The following is a 16,336-nucleotide window of genomic DNA, read 5'->3' on the forward strand; positions in this document are numbered from 1 at the left end:
AAGTGGAACGTGCCTGCTCGGTACATGACGGCACGCTCGCCGAAGCGCGGCTCCCCTAGACGGTGGCGCCACATTTCCCTCTAGTGTATATTAGTATGAAACTCTGTGCCCATCACAACTGTAAATGTCCCGGCGCCACAACATCGCAACGTAACCAGCAGCCGGAACGCAGGGAGCAGTGGGTGGCCGCGGTTGCTGGTGTTTGGCTCTTCAGCTCGGCGTTTGGCTCGGCAGCCACCTCGGCAGCTCCAGCAGTGACCGATTTGGTAAAGAGGCACCGCGACACGAATTCGCCCTTGCTGAAGTGCTCAAGCGTATTCAGCCAGTACCTTATGCGCTGACATGGCAAATTCACGGTGCGGAAATCCCCTAAACCTTCATTATATGCCTTGTCAATGCGGGATACATGCTCCGGAAAAGAGGCGAGCGAGCACAACCGGCTCGAACCGAGAGGAGCGTAGGCGGCCATCTTGAAAATAGTACTGGAGGGCTGCTTCAAGGTAGCACAGACGACACCTTGGAGTTGCTCCTCCAAATCGTGAGCGGCTCCTCCAAATCGCCGAGCAGCTCCTCCGTTGGAGGAGACACTCGAGTGGAGGTTAGTTTATGAAACCGAAACTCGCTTTCAAGGGTCCTCTCGAGCGGAGGCTCGAGTGGAGGAGGGACTCAGAATACGGGGGTTAGCCTCCCCACATGGACAATGTCAGTCTGACGACCGAGTGGAGCCACGCTGCGGTCGATCTCGTAGTTTACCGCAGAGATTTTGCGTAGGACAGCATACAGCCCTTCCATTATCGCACAGAGTTTGACGCGGTTGGGATGCCAGGGTGTCTCATATAACACACAGTCTCCCACCTGGAGCTCTGACGGAAGAAACTTCTTGTCGTAGACGACCTTATTCTTCTCGTGATACGCGAGGAAATTGCGGACTGCGTTTGCGCGAGCTTCTTGCAGGGTTTCGGCAGTGTTGGAGAAGAGGCAGGGGTATGATGGTGTGCCATACATGAGAAAACATGGTGGGTAGCCGGTGACTTCATGAGGTGTCTTGTTGTACTCATCGACAACCTCTGGTAGAAGGCGTGTCCATGGTTTTCGCGGTTCGTCGTTGATTTTGCAGCGGAGGCGAGTAACTAGGGACTGATTAGTGCGCTCATTTAGGCCATTACACTGCGGGCGTTGAGAACTTGTCAAAAGCTGATGAATGTTGTGTTTTAGGAACTGCTTGAATTTGCCTGCGGTGAATCCTGTTCCGCGGTCGGAGAGGAACTTCCGAGGCTTTCCAGCAACGAAGATGCTCTTCAGGCAGGAAATGTACGCATCGCAGGTCTCATTTCGGTGCGCAAAAGCCCACACGTAACGAGTGGCATGATCAACGGCCAAGTGAATGAACCTTTTTTGGAGAACTGTAGTTCGCAAAACCTCCGATGGTGTCCATGGCCAGAAGATCGAATGGTTGTTCAGCTGGTGGTAGTGACTCCAAAGATCCGAAACGCTTGGTCTTCGTCTTCTTGCAGCGCTGGCAAGTGTCACAGTGGCGAATATATTTTGAGACATCGGTGATGATGTCAGGCCAATAATATTGTGGAGACAGAAGTCGCAATGTCTTCTTGACTCCAACGTGACCAAAAGCGTCATGAGCCTTCTGAAGAAGAGAAGATCGCAGAGCAGCAGGAACGTAGGCTTTTCGAATCCCTCTGCGCGTCACTATGGCCATTCCGTTCCCAATGACGTGCTTGCAAGGCGGTTTGTCGTTGGGATGCTCTTGCAGTTGGTCAGCTGATAGAAGCTGAATAATCGGGTTTCGCGATAGTGCATCAGCTTCGATGTTTTCAGCGCCCTTTTGGTGCTTGATGTTTACATCGTACATGGAGAGTTTCAAGGACCATCGAAACAGACGGCGTCGCGGATTCTTGATGTTTTAAAGCCACTGTAGCGCAGCGTGATCGGTGACCACCGTAAAAGGTTTTCCATGTAGATAGCAATGTCATTTGTCGATAGCGTCAATAATTGCCAAGCATTCAAGCTCTGTGATGGCGTAATTGACTTCATGCTTGAGCAGCTTGCGTGAGTGGTATGCAACTGGGTGCTCCCGGCCTTCTTCATCAGCCTGCTTCAAAACGGCGCCGATACCTTTTCTGGACGCATCACAGTACAGCACACAAGGTTTGGAGGCATCGTAGATGGCAAGAACCGGCTCTTCCGTGACACATTTCTTCAGCTTAGTGAAAGCCAGTTGGCAGTCAGAGTCCCACTTCCACGTAGCGTCTTTGCTGAGGAGGCACGTCAGTGGATGGGCAATTTCACTGAAGTGAGGGATGTACCGACGGTAAACATTTACGGTACCGAGAAAACGCTGCAGCTCTTTCGGGCGCGATGGTGTGGGAAACCGCAAAATCGCCTCCACCTTGCTTCGTTTCGGAGTGACTGCGCCATTTTAAACACTGTGTCCCAGGTACTCAATGGATGTTTGTGCGAACTGACATTTCTTCACGTTGAGCCTGACGCATTCGCTTTTAAAAGCGTTTAGAACAGCGTCGAGATGCTTCAGATGGTCAGAAAACGTGTCAGAATACACCACAATATCATCGAAGTAGTTCGTGACGTGCGCTAAGTGGTGTTTTGCTAGGATGGACTTGACAGCCCGCTCAAAAGTGGCTGGCGCGTTACGGAGACCGAAAGGCATAACAAGCCATTCGTAGTGACCGGTACGTGTCACAAAGGCTGTTTTCGGAATGTCTTCCGGGTGCATCTTGACGTGCCAGTAACCCGACGTGATGTCTAATGTTGAAAAGTAACGCAGGAGACATGACGTCCGTCGGTGGTGGTGGTGGTGGTGGCCCATAAAGTGGCGCATACCCACTCAGGGGGATTGGCCAAGAAGAGTGTGTTTTTTTTTTACTAAAAAACAAGATAGGCAAAAAGGTGCAGTCGAAGAAAGAATTTAGAATATGGTTGAAGACAGAAATAGAACAAGAAAGAGGAGCGAGAGAGCCTGATCAGAATCATTTTAACAAGGCAGACGAGCCGTCTCTGAAATGAAGGAATGAATGGCTTGACAGACATCCACATGGCAGTGGCCTAGCTGCGTGCCTCCAAAGGGCAAAAGCACTGGCAAGGTTAGTGGCATTCCAAGACGCCGCAGGGGAGCCTCCAGCAGCCTTCTCCGGTGATGCGAGAATCGGCGGCAAAAAAGGAAGAAATGCTCATCCGATTCAATTTCATGGCAGAAGTGGCACAAGGGAGGGGTTGCTAGATCTGCCCGGTATACGCCTCGAGCTTCGCGACCGCTGCGCCGCCTGCCGCCGCTTCTCCGCGCCGTTGACGGGATGTGCGCTGCGTGGCTGACAGGAGCTCGTGCAGTGTTTTGGTTCCGTTTCGCTTCTTTTCGCCTTTCCGCGCATAAAAAAAAAGACTTGTTATGGTGACGTCTATAAGCAAAGAGTACGTTTAGGTCACTTAAAAACAGCTGCGTCTTCGTAGAGCACGCGATCGCCTGCAAGAGCTACCCGGGGATGCGATTCTGCGCGCATCGTCGCCGCTCTTCCGGCCGTCGGCGACGGTAGCAGCACCCTGTCACCTCCAAATACGTCAAGCACACATAAATCATACTGTCGCCTCGTTTGGACCTGATACTGGCACAGTGAGAGGTTGGCTTCATTTTGCAGCGTGGACAACGAATGCGGCTTCGTTTCGAACATAGAGTTAATACTACTGACTGTTTCGAATACATACTTCGCAGAAAAATATGTTTCCGGGATGTGATTAGCCAATCCCAGACAATAAGTTATGCCTTTTATAGAATGTAAACCATGCGAAAATGATAAGTATATTCCAAGCGTGTACGTCGTTAAATATGTGCCCACACACGCCTTATAGCAAGAACCAAGGCAATATAATACGAAACCACGGAAAAATACATGCTGTGCAAGTGCGGAAGAAGCCTAATCGCTCTAACGGAAATGAAAAAAAAAAAAAAAAGAACTGTGCAGCTTCTGACATGCTAAGGACGTTCGTCGATACTTGAGCCAGGTAGGGCTCACCAGACTAACTATACGCCAAATGCATTGCTATTTCGCGAGACCAAGAAGGAAGGGGGGGGGGGGGGGACGCTGTGTACAAATGCGGAGCGGAATCAAGCAATGAACGGTTTAGTAATCCCACATTCAGCTCGCGTTCACTTTCCTTTTGTTTTTCTACTCCAACGAAGAGCTGATCGTACGGCGGACGCATTTTTGGAAGTATACAGGGTAGGCTAATAAACAATTAAGCGATGAAAGGTGTCATTGGAAGAGTGTGGTATGCGATAAGACCTAGCTCTGATTTAAGTTTCTGCTTTATTCTACAGGCTCCCTAGCTGTGCCATATGACGATATTTCGAAGAAGCATTTAGTCGCGGACGCGGATTATATTTTAAGCCCGTCTCCTCGCTGCTCGCAGAGGATATATGTAGCAGATGAATGTTTGCGGGCGCTCACCTCACGACAAGACGACTCTGTCGTGTGCTGATCCCCGTGTATAATTATGCATTGTCCATCGTACTTTCGTTGAATATTCCCGAAATTATCACAGACTGGCTTGTAAATGGTGGTGATCAATATCTGAGGTATAATATTGGAAAACGTAACTGGCGTGCTGTCAGGTATGAGTGCTCCGCAGATTATGTAAGCGCACAAAACCGATTTAAATCGAAGTGTATAGCCGTAGCATGAACATCTGAGGAACCGGTGGTTACGGCTAGTTACGGTGGACACGGTGGACACGGCTAGTAAATTCGGGTCAGTGTAACTACAATCGGCTCCATCATACGCCGGTTCCGCGACGCTGGCCTGTGGCACACACCTGACGCTTATACAGATCGAATATACCACACTAAGATCGCGTCAGAGACATTTACACTCTCGCAAACACACCCCATTTGCGAACAGAGTGTCTGCTCCACATAAACATGGATTTCAAACGCCCGCAAACGCTCCCTAGTGCCGCCCGCGAACGTGCCGCAAAAGCAGCGGCGGCACTAGGGAGCGGGGCGCGGACTCCCGCGGCTGCTTTTGAAACGGGCCGCTAGGGGGATTTCAGTGGCGCCCCTACAGGCCGCGCTCGAGGCGTATAGATACCTGTTAAGTGGGGGAACACCACACCGAAACGAAGTCAGCGAAACTTCGTACGAGCAAGTTTGGCAGAGGCTTCTTTTCCACCGAAACCTGAGGTGTTCAAGTTCCGGAGAGGTGTGCAGCCCGTGATCGGACACGTCCTGGGCCAACAGGTATTGTCGATAACGGGCTAGCAACACGCAAGCAAACGGGGGAAGCACCTCCACAATAGGTAACGACAATGCCATTTTCGCTAATGTATCCGCGGCTTCATTAAGGGCTAATCCACAGTGGCCAGGCAGCCAGACAAGCCTAATTGCCCGCACATACGTGGGAACGAAGGAGTAAAAAGTTTTAAGCATGGGACTGACAGTTTCTTAAGAAAGGACCATGCACACGGAGAGGGAATCCGTGAGTATCATCACTGAAGATTGCGCCGAATCGAGTTTCAGAACAGCAAGAAGAATAGCCAGAAATTCTGCATAAAATATGGGAATATAATCTGGTAGACGCAATGAAAAAGACCAATTCAATGCCGGAGAGAAGATACCCACCCCAACTTTCTCATTTTTTCCAGAGGCGTCGGTTGCAATAACCACGTGCGATGGGTATTCAGACTGGTGAGCCAGGAGAATGTTTTTAATTAAGTTTGTTGGAAGCAACTTAGCATGTTTTGGGAAAATGTTATCAAAAGAAACCTCCACTACTGTGGGTTGAGGCTGTAAGACGGGAACTGATAGGAGCATGGAGTTTAATGGATGAAGTAAAGAATTGGCAAAAATGACCTGCGGGCGCCGGATACGAGACCAATTAGAGCCGAAAAACGCAAATGCGTGTTGGACAAACACAGCCTGTGATCTGGCCAGCGGTGACTCTAGGAACTTTGCACATGCATTGATGGTGAGATATTTAAACCTGGAATTCAGCGTTGGGACTCCGGCCTCCAGGTATAATACCCGAATCGGGACCTAACCGGGTAGGCCTAAGCAGCAACGCAAAGCTTGTCGTTCCAGCTTCACCTAAGGCATGAGCTTATATTTCGCAGCGCCAGAGAATACAACACACCCAAATTCTAAAATTGGTCGAACATACATGCTGTAAATCATCAAGAGCGTATCTACCCTCAGACCTGTTCTTTTGTGGCTAAGACCCCTCAGTAGAGCTACAGCACGGGAGCCTTTCGCAGCTATATGTTCAATGTGTAGGCGCCAATTCAATTTTCTGTCATATATGACCCCAAGATATTTTAGCGAATCAACCTGACGAATGGTTTGTTGGTGATACGATAACGAAATCGATATTTGGTCCGTAAGAGGGAACACGAGGATGGCACACTTATCAATGTTTAAAGAAAAATTGGAAAGTGCGAATACACTGCTCAGCCGACTGAGCAGCGCCGCAACTCCTAATTTGCAGACAACTTCGCCGCATAGAGCGCTGTCATTTGTGTTGTCGTGCTCGCTGTGCGGCAATGAATTGATAACCCATCCGATTCGTAACTCTGGGTTACAAAACATTTTTACTCAGGGGGGCGTCAGTGGGCGTGCGGTATTCACTTCAAGGAGAAACGTATTTTTGAACGCTTCTTTCAACACACCACGTAGGCAACTTCGTTCATGAAAGTCTAAAACGAAAACAAAACTGTCTGCACAATCGAATCCATAACTTCAGGAAGCCATCAAGGGCCAATCCGAATCCAGAACTACCCATCATGCCCATTGCGGCGGACGATCGCAGCGCCAGATTCCTCTTTAGTTATTGTATGAAGCTCTATGGTCGTAGCTATGCCGACAGGCGAATGGCGCGAACGCCGACTCATTTGATACGAAGAGAAACGCCAGCGGTTAGCGGAACGCGTTCGCGAGTGCACGGTTCAAGCTACAAATTCTACCTCTCGTATTCCACAAGCTGAGCTCGTCGCAACGCAACCGTCTGCATGCCGTATACATTGCAACGCATACAACGCACCGCAACGCCCGTGTTGTCCTCCGTTGTCTTCGTCCTCGTCTTTTGCGCACATGTATTCATTCGTACGTAATGAAACAACTAGCCAGCAATCAAGTCCTACTAAACCACGGAGCATGACTGAAGTGGTCGCACCCTTCGAGAAGCGACCCGCTAGCAGTACGTCGTTCGCCAAGCACACTGACAAGACGGCCGCTGTCCCGCAAACCATGCTCCTTTCGCTGCAGGTTTCGCTGCACATTACCGATTCCTATGACAGGGCAATCAACCACAATTATTTCTCAAACCAAGCACTCTAACATAGCAGTTTGAGACAAAGTAGAACTTATCAATAACGGCACTTTTGGCAGCATTTTTTAAGCACAAACTTTATTTGCGTAGCAACAAATTCCTTGCCGGCAATGCCACGCCGAACTTACGGCCGAACTACCGGGTACGGCGGCACCCATGGACATATGGAGCGCTTTCGCAGAATCACGTAGATACTAGCGCCAGATTCCACTCCAGGAAATTAACAGCCATCATAATCATCATCATCATCGAACAAGCGCCAGTTGCAGCGGAACAGTTCATCGAAGACAACGTTGCCCCTTCGTGCTCTGCAAGACTGTTCATCGCCACTGCCCCTGCCCGTCGAACGGCTGCGTCCAGGCGAGTGGGGCTTGCACAGGCGCTGAGGAAAGTTGCGTCGCGGTTACGCTGAACTAGATCACACGTACGGTTGGTCGGGTATGTATACAAATGCCGTCCTTAAAGTATACAGCCAAGCATTTGCACTCAAAGTACGACCGCTACTAGAACTGCGCTGATGGTGCCACGCTACGAGCGTTCGGAATCCCGTGAATTTGATCAAGTTCAAGTTTTTTTTATGGTGAAACAAACCGGGCCAATGACGTGCAGCTGGCTTTTCAATAGACGCGGGGACCGCAGCGTTATTCGGGATGACGGCGACAAGTGTTTATGCAGCCTAGTAATCCAAGCGCTGACCGTCTCGTAGAGAAGACCCGTCGTTTTGCTCTATAGATATTACAGTTCCACGTACACATTCCCGACGCGCCGGCGATGGCATTTCAGAGACGCGCCATGGAGTTTGCGAACATCAGGCGCGTCTTCGCGGTCTTGTTGCAAGGCACACTACTAAAGTGGTGCACGCGTCCCGTCTCCCTGCGGCAGCACGTGCACGACCACGCTCTTGATATTCGCGGAGTCCGCATGCTCGGCCGCGGAGGAGCAGGGTAGCGGTGTTGAGCGGTATTGTGTGACAGAAACCTGCGTGCGTCACTTGTTCGGAGGGAGAGACCCGTCAAGAGCAATCAGTCTTTCCGCCTTCAGTGAAGCACCGGGCTGCGCCCTACGCCTTGTCTACCCAGCTCTTGTGATACCATTTGGGTCTTACGACTCTCATCGTATACGTATTGGTACATACAATCTGAAAGTACGCGATGTTAGATCCTGCTATGAAAATTTTCACCTTCGTTCGAGAAGCAGCAGCGTACAGTTATACAGAGACAGGGGTTAGAAACGCAGACTGTTAAATAGTAAAGCAGGGGATTAGGCATACCGGGCCCACGGACCCACCGCGGTGGCGGCTACGGCGTCGCTCTACTGAGCACAAAATCGCAGGCTTGTTTCTCGGCCATATGAACTGTTCTTCTAATGGCTGAAGGAAACAAACAAACGCACGCTGGTGCGTTGGGATTTTCGGACGCACTTTTAGCGAAGGTTTTGATGACTTTTGATGCCAGAAAGCTTTCGCGCTTCTCTCATCGTTCTTCAGCAAGGGGTGGTAAAGCTTTTTTGTTTGTTTTTCTCTGTGAGGTACCCTTTCTGTCGCAGGAAGAATTTCCGGAACGCGGACATGGCTTCGAAGCCCAAGTGTCGTCGCCTCTACGATGACAAGTTCCCCTCGTGGTGGGAGGATGGCAGCGGACGCGTCCTGCTGCAGGAAGGACAGGAGGGCGGAGGGACGGAGGCGGAGGCGTCGTCGGGGTCGCGCGATCCGTGCACGGTGTGCAAGCTTCGGCTGGCCACCAGCGACCAGGACGTGGAACGCGCGGTGCTGGGCAGAGACCTGCAGCAGTGCCGCATCTGCAAGGCACTCGTCCTCGCCTCGCAGCTGCTCGAACACGTCATGGAGCTGCACCTGAAGGTGGGCGCGGAATTTCGGCTCCGTTTCGAAAACGTCCATTTAGTGTCCGTTTTGAAGCCTTGTGCAGCTGCCCTTCCTAGGCCTGCAAATTACAGGACGGCGCAAAATCAGTTTTGCTTATGCCTCGCTTTTCTCGCGTTACATCCGTGTCGTCTGAGTCTCACAGCCAATCAGTGGGCACCTTCGATTAAGCAGTCCTGGATAGCCCGCGGGCAATCCGAGGACTGCCCGCGGGCTGGGGCCTCCTCGAAGGAATGCATTGAAAAATCGAGTGCCGGATCGCGCCCCGCCGTGCGATCCGCGGGTAGTCCGGGGCGGATAATGGGGAGGCGTAATGCTCGCGTTCGAAACAAAGAACGTGATGTTACGAACCCAGAATTCCGCCACCGGTTTCCAGTGGACGGGGCCGGCCTAGCAGACGGTGGCACAGTTCCTCCTCTTAGTTACACTTCAAGTTCCACTTTAAGGAGAAAGCATTCATCATTCAATGAACACGGTTTTGCAACCAGCGCTGTTTTGACGGCGTCGACGCCATCGCCGCAGTACGTTCAATTATGTAGCTATCCTTATTACAGCGCCATCTGCTTATTGGAAACTGTGCTGGATTCGACCGTGGAGGTGCATGCCTCAAGCCCACTGCGACACAGTGAACGTTATAGATAAAGGTAACTTTCAGTCAGCGCAATGTCTGCTGACGATTATGATGATGCGACGCAAATGTTTCTGCGCGACCGTCTGTGCAAGCCAATGCGCATCGCGGCAAAGCCAGCGTCGTAGTCAAAAAATTAGCTCACCTGCAGTCTTCAGGGTGTCCACTGAGACAAATGACGTAACCTACACGCGCCTGGTTTCACCTGACCCGGCGCAGTGGCGTCAACTCCAAGGCTCGCCAGGAATTATTTCCAACGTCCTTAGCGCGAGGTTTCCATGTGGGCAAGGGAATACGGAGAACTCGGTGCGTGGAAATTTTTTTGCGGAATATGCGAAAGCCAGCCGGTAGTGACGTCACATTCGGAGTTGTCAACAAAAGTGACTTCAGTAACTATAACGTCACTGCGATTCGGTGAACTACCAGAGGATGCGAACTTGTGGAGCGTGCCTGCTAGTAGCTTACTAATTAAGGGCACACGATGGGTTTCGCTCGAACTGAGTCGTTCCGGGGTGCTGCGATGACTTCGAGGTCAGGCACTGGCTAGAGCCCCCCGATTAATTCAGCGTTGCCTTCTCTTCTGATTGCGTAATCACAGACCACCTGTTGTCTTTGAAGTTCGCATCTGGAGCATCGCGAAAGTAAAAAACCTGGTACATACCATTTTCCTTAGTCTGTCGCGAGAGCACTTTTTCCAATTTGTGCGCCTGCCTTTTTTTAACAGCAGAGCTGCTTAAGCTTAAGCTTGATCTGTCGGCGTTTGCAAAAAATACCAAGAAAAATACCGAGCGCGCGTGAGCATTCGTCTCGAGGAGCGCGCGGCGTCGTCCAACTCAACCTTCAGAAACACTCCGCCCAGCGTTTGTGGCGCGATATCTCGCGTGCTCTTCGACTCTCCAGTTCACGTGCGTTCGCGGCTGAAGTGGGGGCACAGGCGCCAAGTTCGCGCCAGTTCGTGTAACACACGCCGAGATCGCGAAGTCGGTTGCCGCCGCTTCCAGCGCGTGCTAACGCGGTCCACTTCGGGAGAGATGTAAAAGCCTGCGGACGAAACGATACGGGCCTGCCAGTCGTAGACAACTCTTATCCGCGAGTTTGTAAATTCATGTGAGGCGCAACAGCCGACGAAAGGGGTGGGGCCTTGCACCGCTAGCGCAAGCTGCGCCATTTTTTTTCTCGAGGACCTTTCACTGAATTCTTGTAGGCAAAGCGCGAGGCAGACACAGGACGAGCGCTCTTGTCTCGTCCTGCGTCTGCCTCGCGCTTTGCCTACAAGAATGCATCACCAACAAGCTCAACTTTACACCCTTTCACTGAAGGTCATGTGCTGGAGTAGGCGTTGATAAAAATTCAGGGTTGGCCCCTCTCTGGGAGGGAGAGGTCCTGAGGACACAAAACGTATGCCCGAATTACAGGACTACAAGGAATTAATGAGAATCTTCAGCAGTAACCTCAGAAGTCGGCAATCTTCTCCAATTTCGGTTCCAGCCAACCCACCATCACCAGATTACACATCGAGGAGAAAAAATTTGCTATTGAGGAATATCGAAACGCAACAAAATTTTCGCTGTGGCAAGGCCCGCATTAATGAGAAAACAAAAAAAAAATGACAAATCGCACGCGTCCGTGGGAATAGACGTGAAGTGAAGCTTCGATTGCATGCGGTTTCGAAATTCATTCCTAACAAAGTGCTTCTCGAAGTATTGCTCTTCCCTGGCAGACGATACGCGCTGCTGCCGCAAGGCCACGAGACGCTTCCGTCGGCGCAGCGAATTGTTTCGGTCGGCGCCCAAAGCGTAGTCGGTGGCGCTTCCATTTCGTGGCATGGTGGCGCCCCGTGCAACGAAACCGCACGAGGCGCTTGCATGACCTTGGCTAAGCTTGAAAGTCAGAGGGAAGGTACCAAGGTTTTCTGGATTTGTACTTGGAGTAACAATATTAGCTTTAAAGAAAACATGGCAGCCGGGTGCGATAAACGCGGGTGGCTTAGTTGCTTCCTTCATTTAACATCACTTCAACGCTCCCGGTGGCAACCTTGTAGCATGCTCGTTATCCCCTCACGTGCGCAGGTGCACCGCTGCAGCGCGTGCAACACAGGATTCGTCAAGGCCGCCGAGCTGGCGCAGCACACCACGGATTGCCAGCGTCTGCGAAACCTCAGCAAGGGAAGCGTCCTCGGCAGCCACCGGCGCCATGAGCCCGAGACGACATCGACGCAGTACAAGTGCAGGTTCTGCGACAAGACGTTCTCCGACAAGGTGGGCCTTCCTTGATACCAATAAACCAGTCACTTCAACCAGTTCCTTAACTCTTATTTTGTAAACAAAGTTATCATTATTTAACGCTGCCATTTACCCATGAATGATTTCATTTCAATATTTCTGGCGCTCATTCATTTAGTCAACCAGGCAGTTTGGAGGAAGTTACGCACATGTTCAGCTTAACTCGGCGGAAACCACGCCATGTTCAGACATTCGTGCTCGATGACGACGTGCAGCATGGGCTGCTGAAGCTCACATGTGAAATTCAGCACTGACTTTCAAAACTGAACGAGCGACAATTTCCTTCCAAAGTTAGTGAAGGCACGATGTTAACTCAAGAAACAAATAACGGCGCTAAGGTTGCAGACCCTGTATAGTATAAGCTTTGTTGTACTATCCATGCGAGCGCGGTGACAAACTGACTGGCGCAGTTCTCCTAAAGACCAAGCCATCACGTAGAATGTGCGCATTCAGGCGCGGTAATATTGTGCCATCATGAACAACTAGCCAGTGGCATTACCAAGACTTAAACCGAGTGTGATTGTTAAAGGGACAGACAACCGATTTTGGTCGAGTATATTTTCTTTATCCTAAATGAAAGAGCATCACTTAGAACACCTTAACCCGAAGGAGTTTTGCTGATAGCGCCCTAGAACTTTTGAAATCGCAATTTGTAGATCTACCAGCCACACGTGTCCCGCCGAAAGGAGTGCTGCTGGCAACCGTGACACTGAGTCGTGCAGCAACGCGCTTCTAACCGCGCGTGAGATTAAAGAGACACTGAAGTGGATTCGTCAAGCTCCCGTTTTGATTGTACTGCGTAGACTGGCTCAAATTAACACACTTTTCATCGTTTTTCCGTTTGATAAGTCGGTAATTATATTAGAAAGCCCGAAAGAAGAAAAACTGCCATGCGCGGTCTGCGGCGGCCACACCAACTAAACGCTGTGACGTCGGGAGGAGGTGCAGCGTGATTGGACGATGTCCAAGATTAGCATTCAAGCAAGATTAGGTTTCGGTTCTGTAAAACAATATGCTTGACATCCGACGTTATCTGATGGGCATTCTCGATATATCAGTAATCGTCATATCGCGCTTCTGCCATGTCATCGGCTGTAAAATTCCTAAGATAAGCCTCACAGGACGGCTTGGAATCGTAACAATCACTGCTTGAGGCCTACGCAGTGGATGAACGCCCTCCGCGTCACCGCAGACGCTCAAATGCCATGCGCTTTTCCCCCATATTTGGAGCTTGTCTCACTCATGCCTGTATCGTAAAAAGCGTGTTCGCACCAGGCCAAGGGTCCGCTGATTCTGGCCTGCGCCCACTGCCCGCAAGCATCGGTGCTTATGGTAACAGCACGCCAACGAAAACTCGCTAGCGTGTCAGTGTCAGTCGGCGCGTGTTCTGCAAACTCGTACGTTGCGGACCAAAAATGGTGAACTCAATATATCAATATAGAAAACATTAGCCGAAAACGAAAAAATCAACTTACAAAAAAAGAATGTATCCTCGGGAATTCGAACTTGGAACTTTCAAAAAACAAACCTAGTGCTCCAGACCAGTCGGCCACGGGCCAGCTCCGTCATGGGAAATATGAGGTATATTATGTATAACCAGTTTACATTTTTATTTAGTTTTAGCATTTCAAGCAGCTTGGGTGACTATTTGTTGTATAGCGCTCGTGCAGTAAGCGTCCCTCAAATTTCCACAATATCTCACGTCTAGCAATTGCATTTCTTAGACGGAAAAGCGTTCGCAGATGCATAGTCGTGCTGCTGACCGCTGTGCTTGTTCACCCAGCGCAAAAAAAAAGTGCTTCCTGCTCCCTAGTTTTACGCTGTACGGTAAAAGTTTCAGTTAATTTTATTTCCTTAGTACCTATATTGTCTTCGCTGACTCTTCTCCCGCCTTCAAGTACCTTAGATTTTCCTACTGGCGTACCAGTCAGCGAAGCGTCGCATGTGCGCTTGTGCAGCGCTTGTGTGAAGTGACCTTGACTTGGAGCTAGATACAGTGTACAAACTAACAAAGTAAAGGCACATTCTTTAAAAGGGGGGACGTGGCTTTCAAAATCACCCGCCGCGGTGGCTCAGTGGCTAAGGCGCTGCGCTGTTGAGCACGAGGTCGCGGGTTCGATTCCCGGCCGCGGCGGCCGCTTTTCTGATGGAGGCGAAAAGCAAAAACGCCCGTGTGTACGAGATTTCGGCGCACGTTAAAGATCCCCAGGTGGTCAAAATTAATCCGGAGCCCTCCACTACGGCGCGCCTCATCGCCTGCGTTGCGTCGGCGCGTTAAACCTTACAGCCAATGAGCTTTCAAAATCAACTTTTTTTATTTCTTTCTTTGTGAATTTTGATGAAAATTGGCACACCAACTGGAAATTCTTCTGGAAAACGCCACAGAAAATGGGCGAGGATGGAGAGAGGAAGACAGCACTTCCGAATTGATTTTCCTACTAAATAAATTCGCGTAAACGCACTCACAGTGGTCGAAACATGGCCTTAGGAGTCCGGACTACAATTTGCGCTATAGTAATCCTGCAATGTTTACATACACTTCAGTGTCGCTTTAACAGAGGTATTGAAAAACTTGTCCCCGGCTAAAGCAACAATGATGTGCAAAATTTCCATGAGTGAAACTTAAGCGCAAAAATTTTACAGGGACGAGAAAGGGAACGGCACAGGCGCTTGCTATCAACTGAAAGTTTTATTGAAAACGAAAACACATTTATACCACCCCCAGACCGAACAACCCAGCACGTGTGCCCATCGCACATGCGTACGGCTGTACAAGAGAACAACCGCCCCATTCCCTTCCCGTTTCTCTTCTCCTTTCCCTCATCCTCACACAAAGCGCCTGTGCCGTTCCCTTTCTCGTCCCTGTAAAATTTTTGCGCTTAAGTTTCACTCATGCAAATTCTGCACCAACTAGCTCGTCTCTCCATTTTGCTTCATGATGTGCAACCTTTCCAATTCCTTCAGGCGGTTTTTGAAACACGCGTTTAAATCGACGGAATCATTTGGACACGTAACGTAGTGTCTGGTTTAGACACTACGTGTCGCCACCTCTCAGACTTCAGAAATGTTAGTGCAAAATTAAAATTATTTCCGCCCGTTGGTTTAGACATTCATTGCCTTTACACCAGTACATAAAACGCTGGCTTCAAAGTGAGCAGGAGGACGTGCTCTCCACAGAAGTCGGTTGTCTGTCCCTTTAAACTACCGCCCCTGTGCAGGCTGTGTTCGAGACCCACCTGAACAAGCACACGGGTCCGCGACCGTACTACTGCAGCGAGTGCAAGCGCCAGGTGGCCACCCGGGAGGAACTGGAGTGGCACGTGGAGCACGACTGCGACGGAGGCCTCGACCTGCCGCGAATGCTCGGTCCTGCTGGGGCCTTCGAGAACGCCATCCCCGAAGCTCGCGGCAGTGCTTCTACCGAAGATGTCCTCGCTACAGACGGCGGAAGACATGAGCGCGATGGACCGTCGTGCTGAGTCGTTAGATCGTTGGAATGGCTGGCAATGCAGTGAACACGTAATTAATCTAAAATTAGTTATTTTAAGGGATACTGCTCTAGTGCATGCTTCCGCCAGGAGGTTCGGTTCACTTTACCGACTAACTCAAGACTGCTTTTTTAATGGACAGACAGGCAAACAAACAAAAAATGGATCACACAGCCATAGCTCGGTTGGGTTGCGCCGTGCTCGCAATTGTGTTTTTTTTTTTGGTAATGAGCTCTGTCCTTTGTGTCTCCCGCTACAAACCACCATAGTTTGCATATGTTATGCTGTGTTTCTTTTATTTGTATTTTTCTGCGCGTAGCTGTCAGCGCTTGCCATGCTATAAATGCATTAACAGCATGGTTGCTTAGAGCCAAGCTGAAGTTTCTACTCCTGTAAACACCCATGTCTTGAACTAAATAAAAATGAAGGATTTCGTTCATTTTTACCCGTCCCACTTTCCCGGCGATAACTTGGTGGCGTAGGTAAGGCTGTAAGGCCACTTTCAGGCTCCCTATTTCGGGCAGTATATAGGTCATTTGCCAGTTTCAGGAACTCAGCTTGTTGCTGTAGGTAAGGCTGTAGCATTGCCACTTCCAGGAACTCAACTTGGTGCCAGCTGGATAAGGCTATAGCATTTCCACTTTCAGGAACTTGGTGCTAGCCGGAGGCAAGGCTATAGCATTGCCACTTTCAGGATCCGAACTCGGGGCAGT

General features: G+C 50.2%; 2 protein-coding genes across 2 annotated transcripts in view; one reads left to right on the plus strand and one right to left on the minus strand.

Moving 5' to 3' along the window:
* LOC144142389 (uncharacterized) overlaps positions 1-16,336 on the minus strand; it is a 462,336-nt gene that overhangs the window by 219,798 nt on the left and 226,202 nt on the right. The gene's annotated exons all lie outside the window — the stretch shown is intronic.
* Positions 8,436-16,044, plus strand: LOC144141453 (uncharacterized). The gene is made up of 3 exons (XM_077673008.1): positions 8,436-9,204; positions 11,923-12,111; positions 15,354-16,044. Exons 1-3 carry the CDS (start codon positions 8,794-8,796, stop codon positions 15,612-15,614), a joined length of 861 nt encoding a protein of 286 aa, XP_077529134.1. The 5' UTR covers positions 8,436-8,793; the 3' UTR covers positions 15,615-16,044.

The sequence above is a fragment of the Haemaphysalis longicornis genome, unplaced genomic scaffold (assembly GCF_048455015.1).
Source record: "Haemaphysalis longicornis isolate Haplotype H1 unplaced genomic scaffold, Haemaphysalis longicornis Haplotype H1 scaffold_6, whole genome shotgun sequence".
NCBI classification, from domain to species: domain Eukaryota; kingdom Metazoa; phylum Arthropoda; class Arachnida; order Ixodida; family Ixodidae; genus Haemaphysalis; species Haemaphysalis longicornis.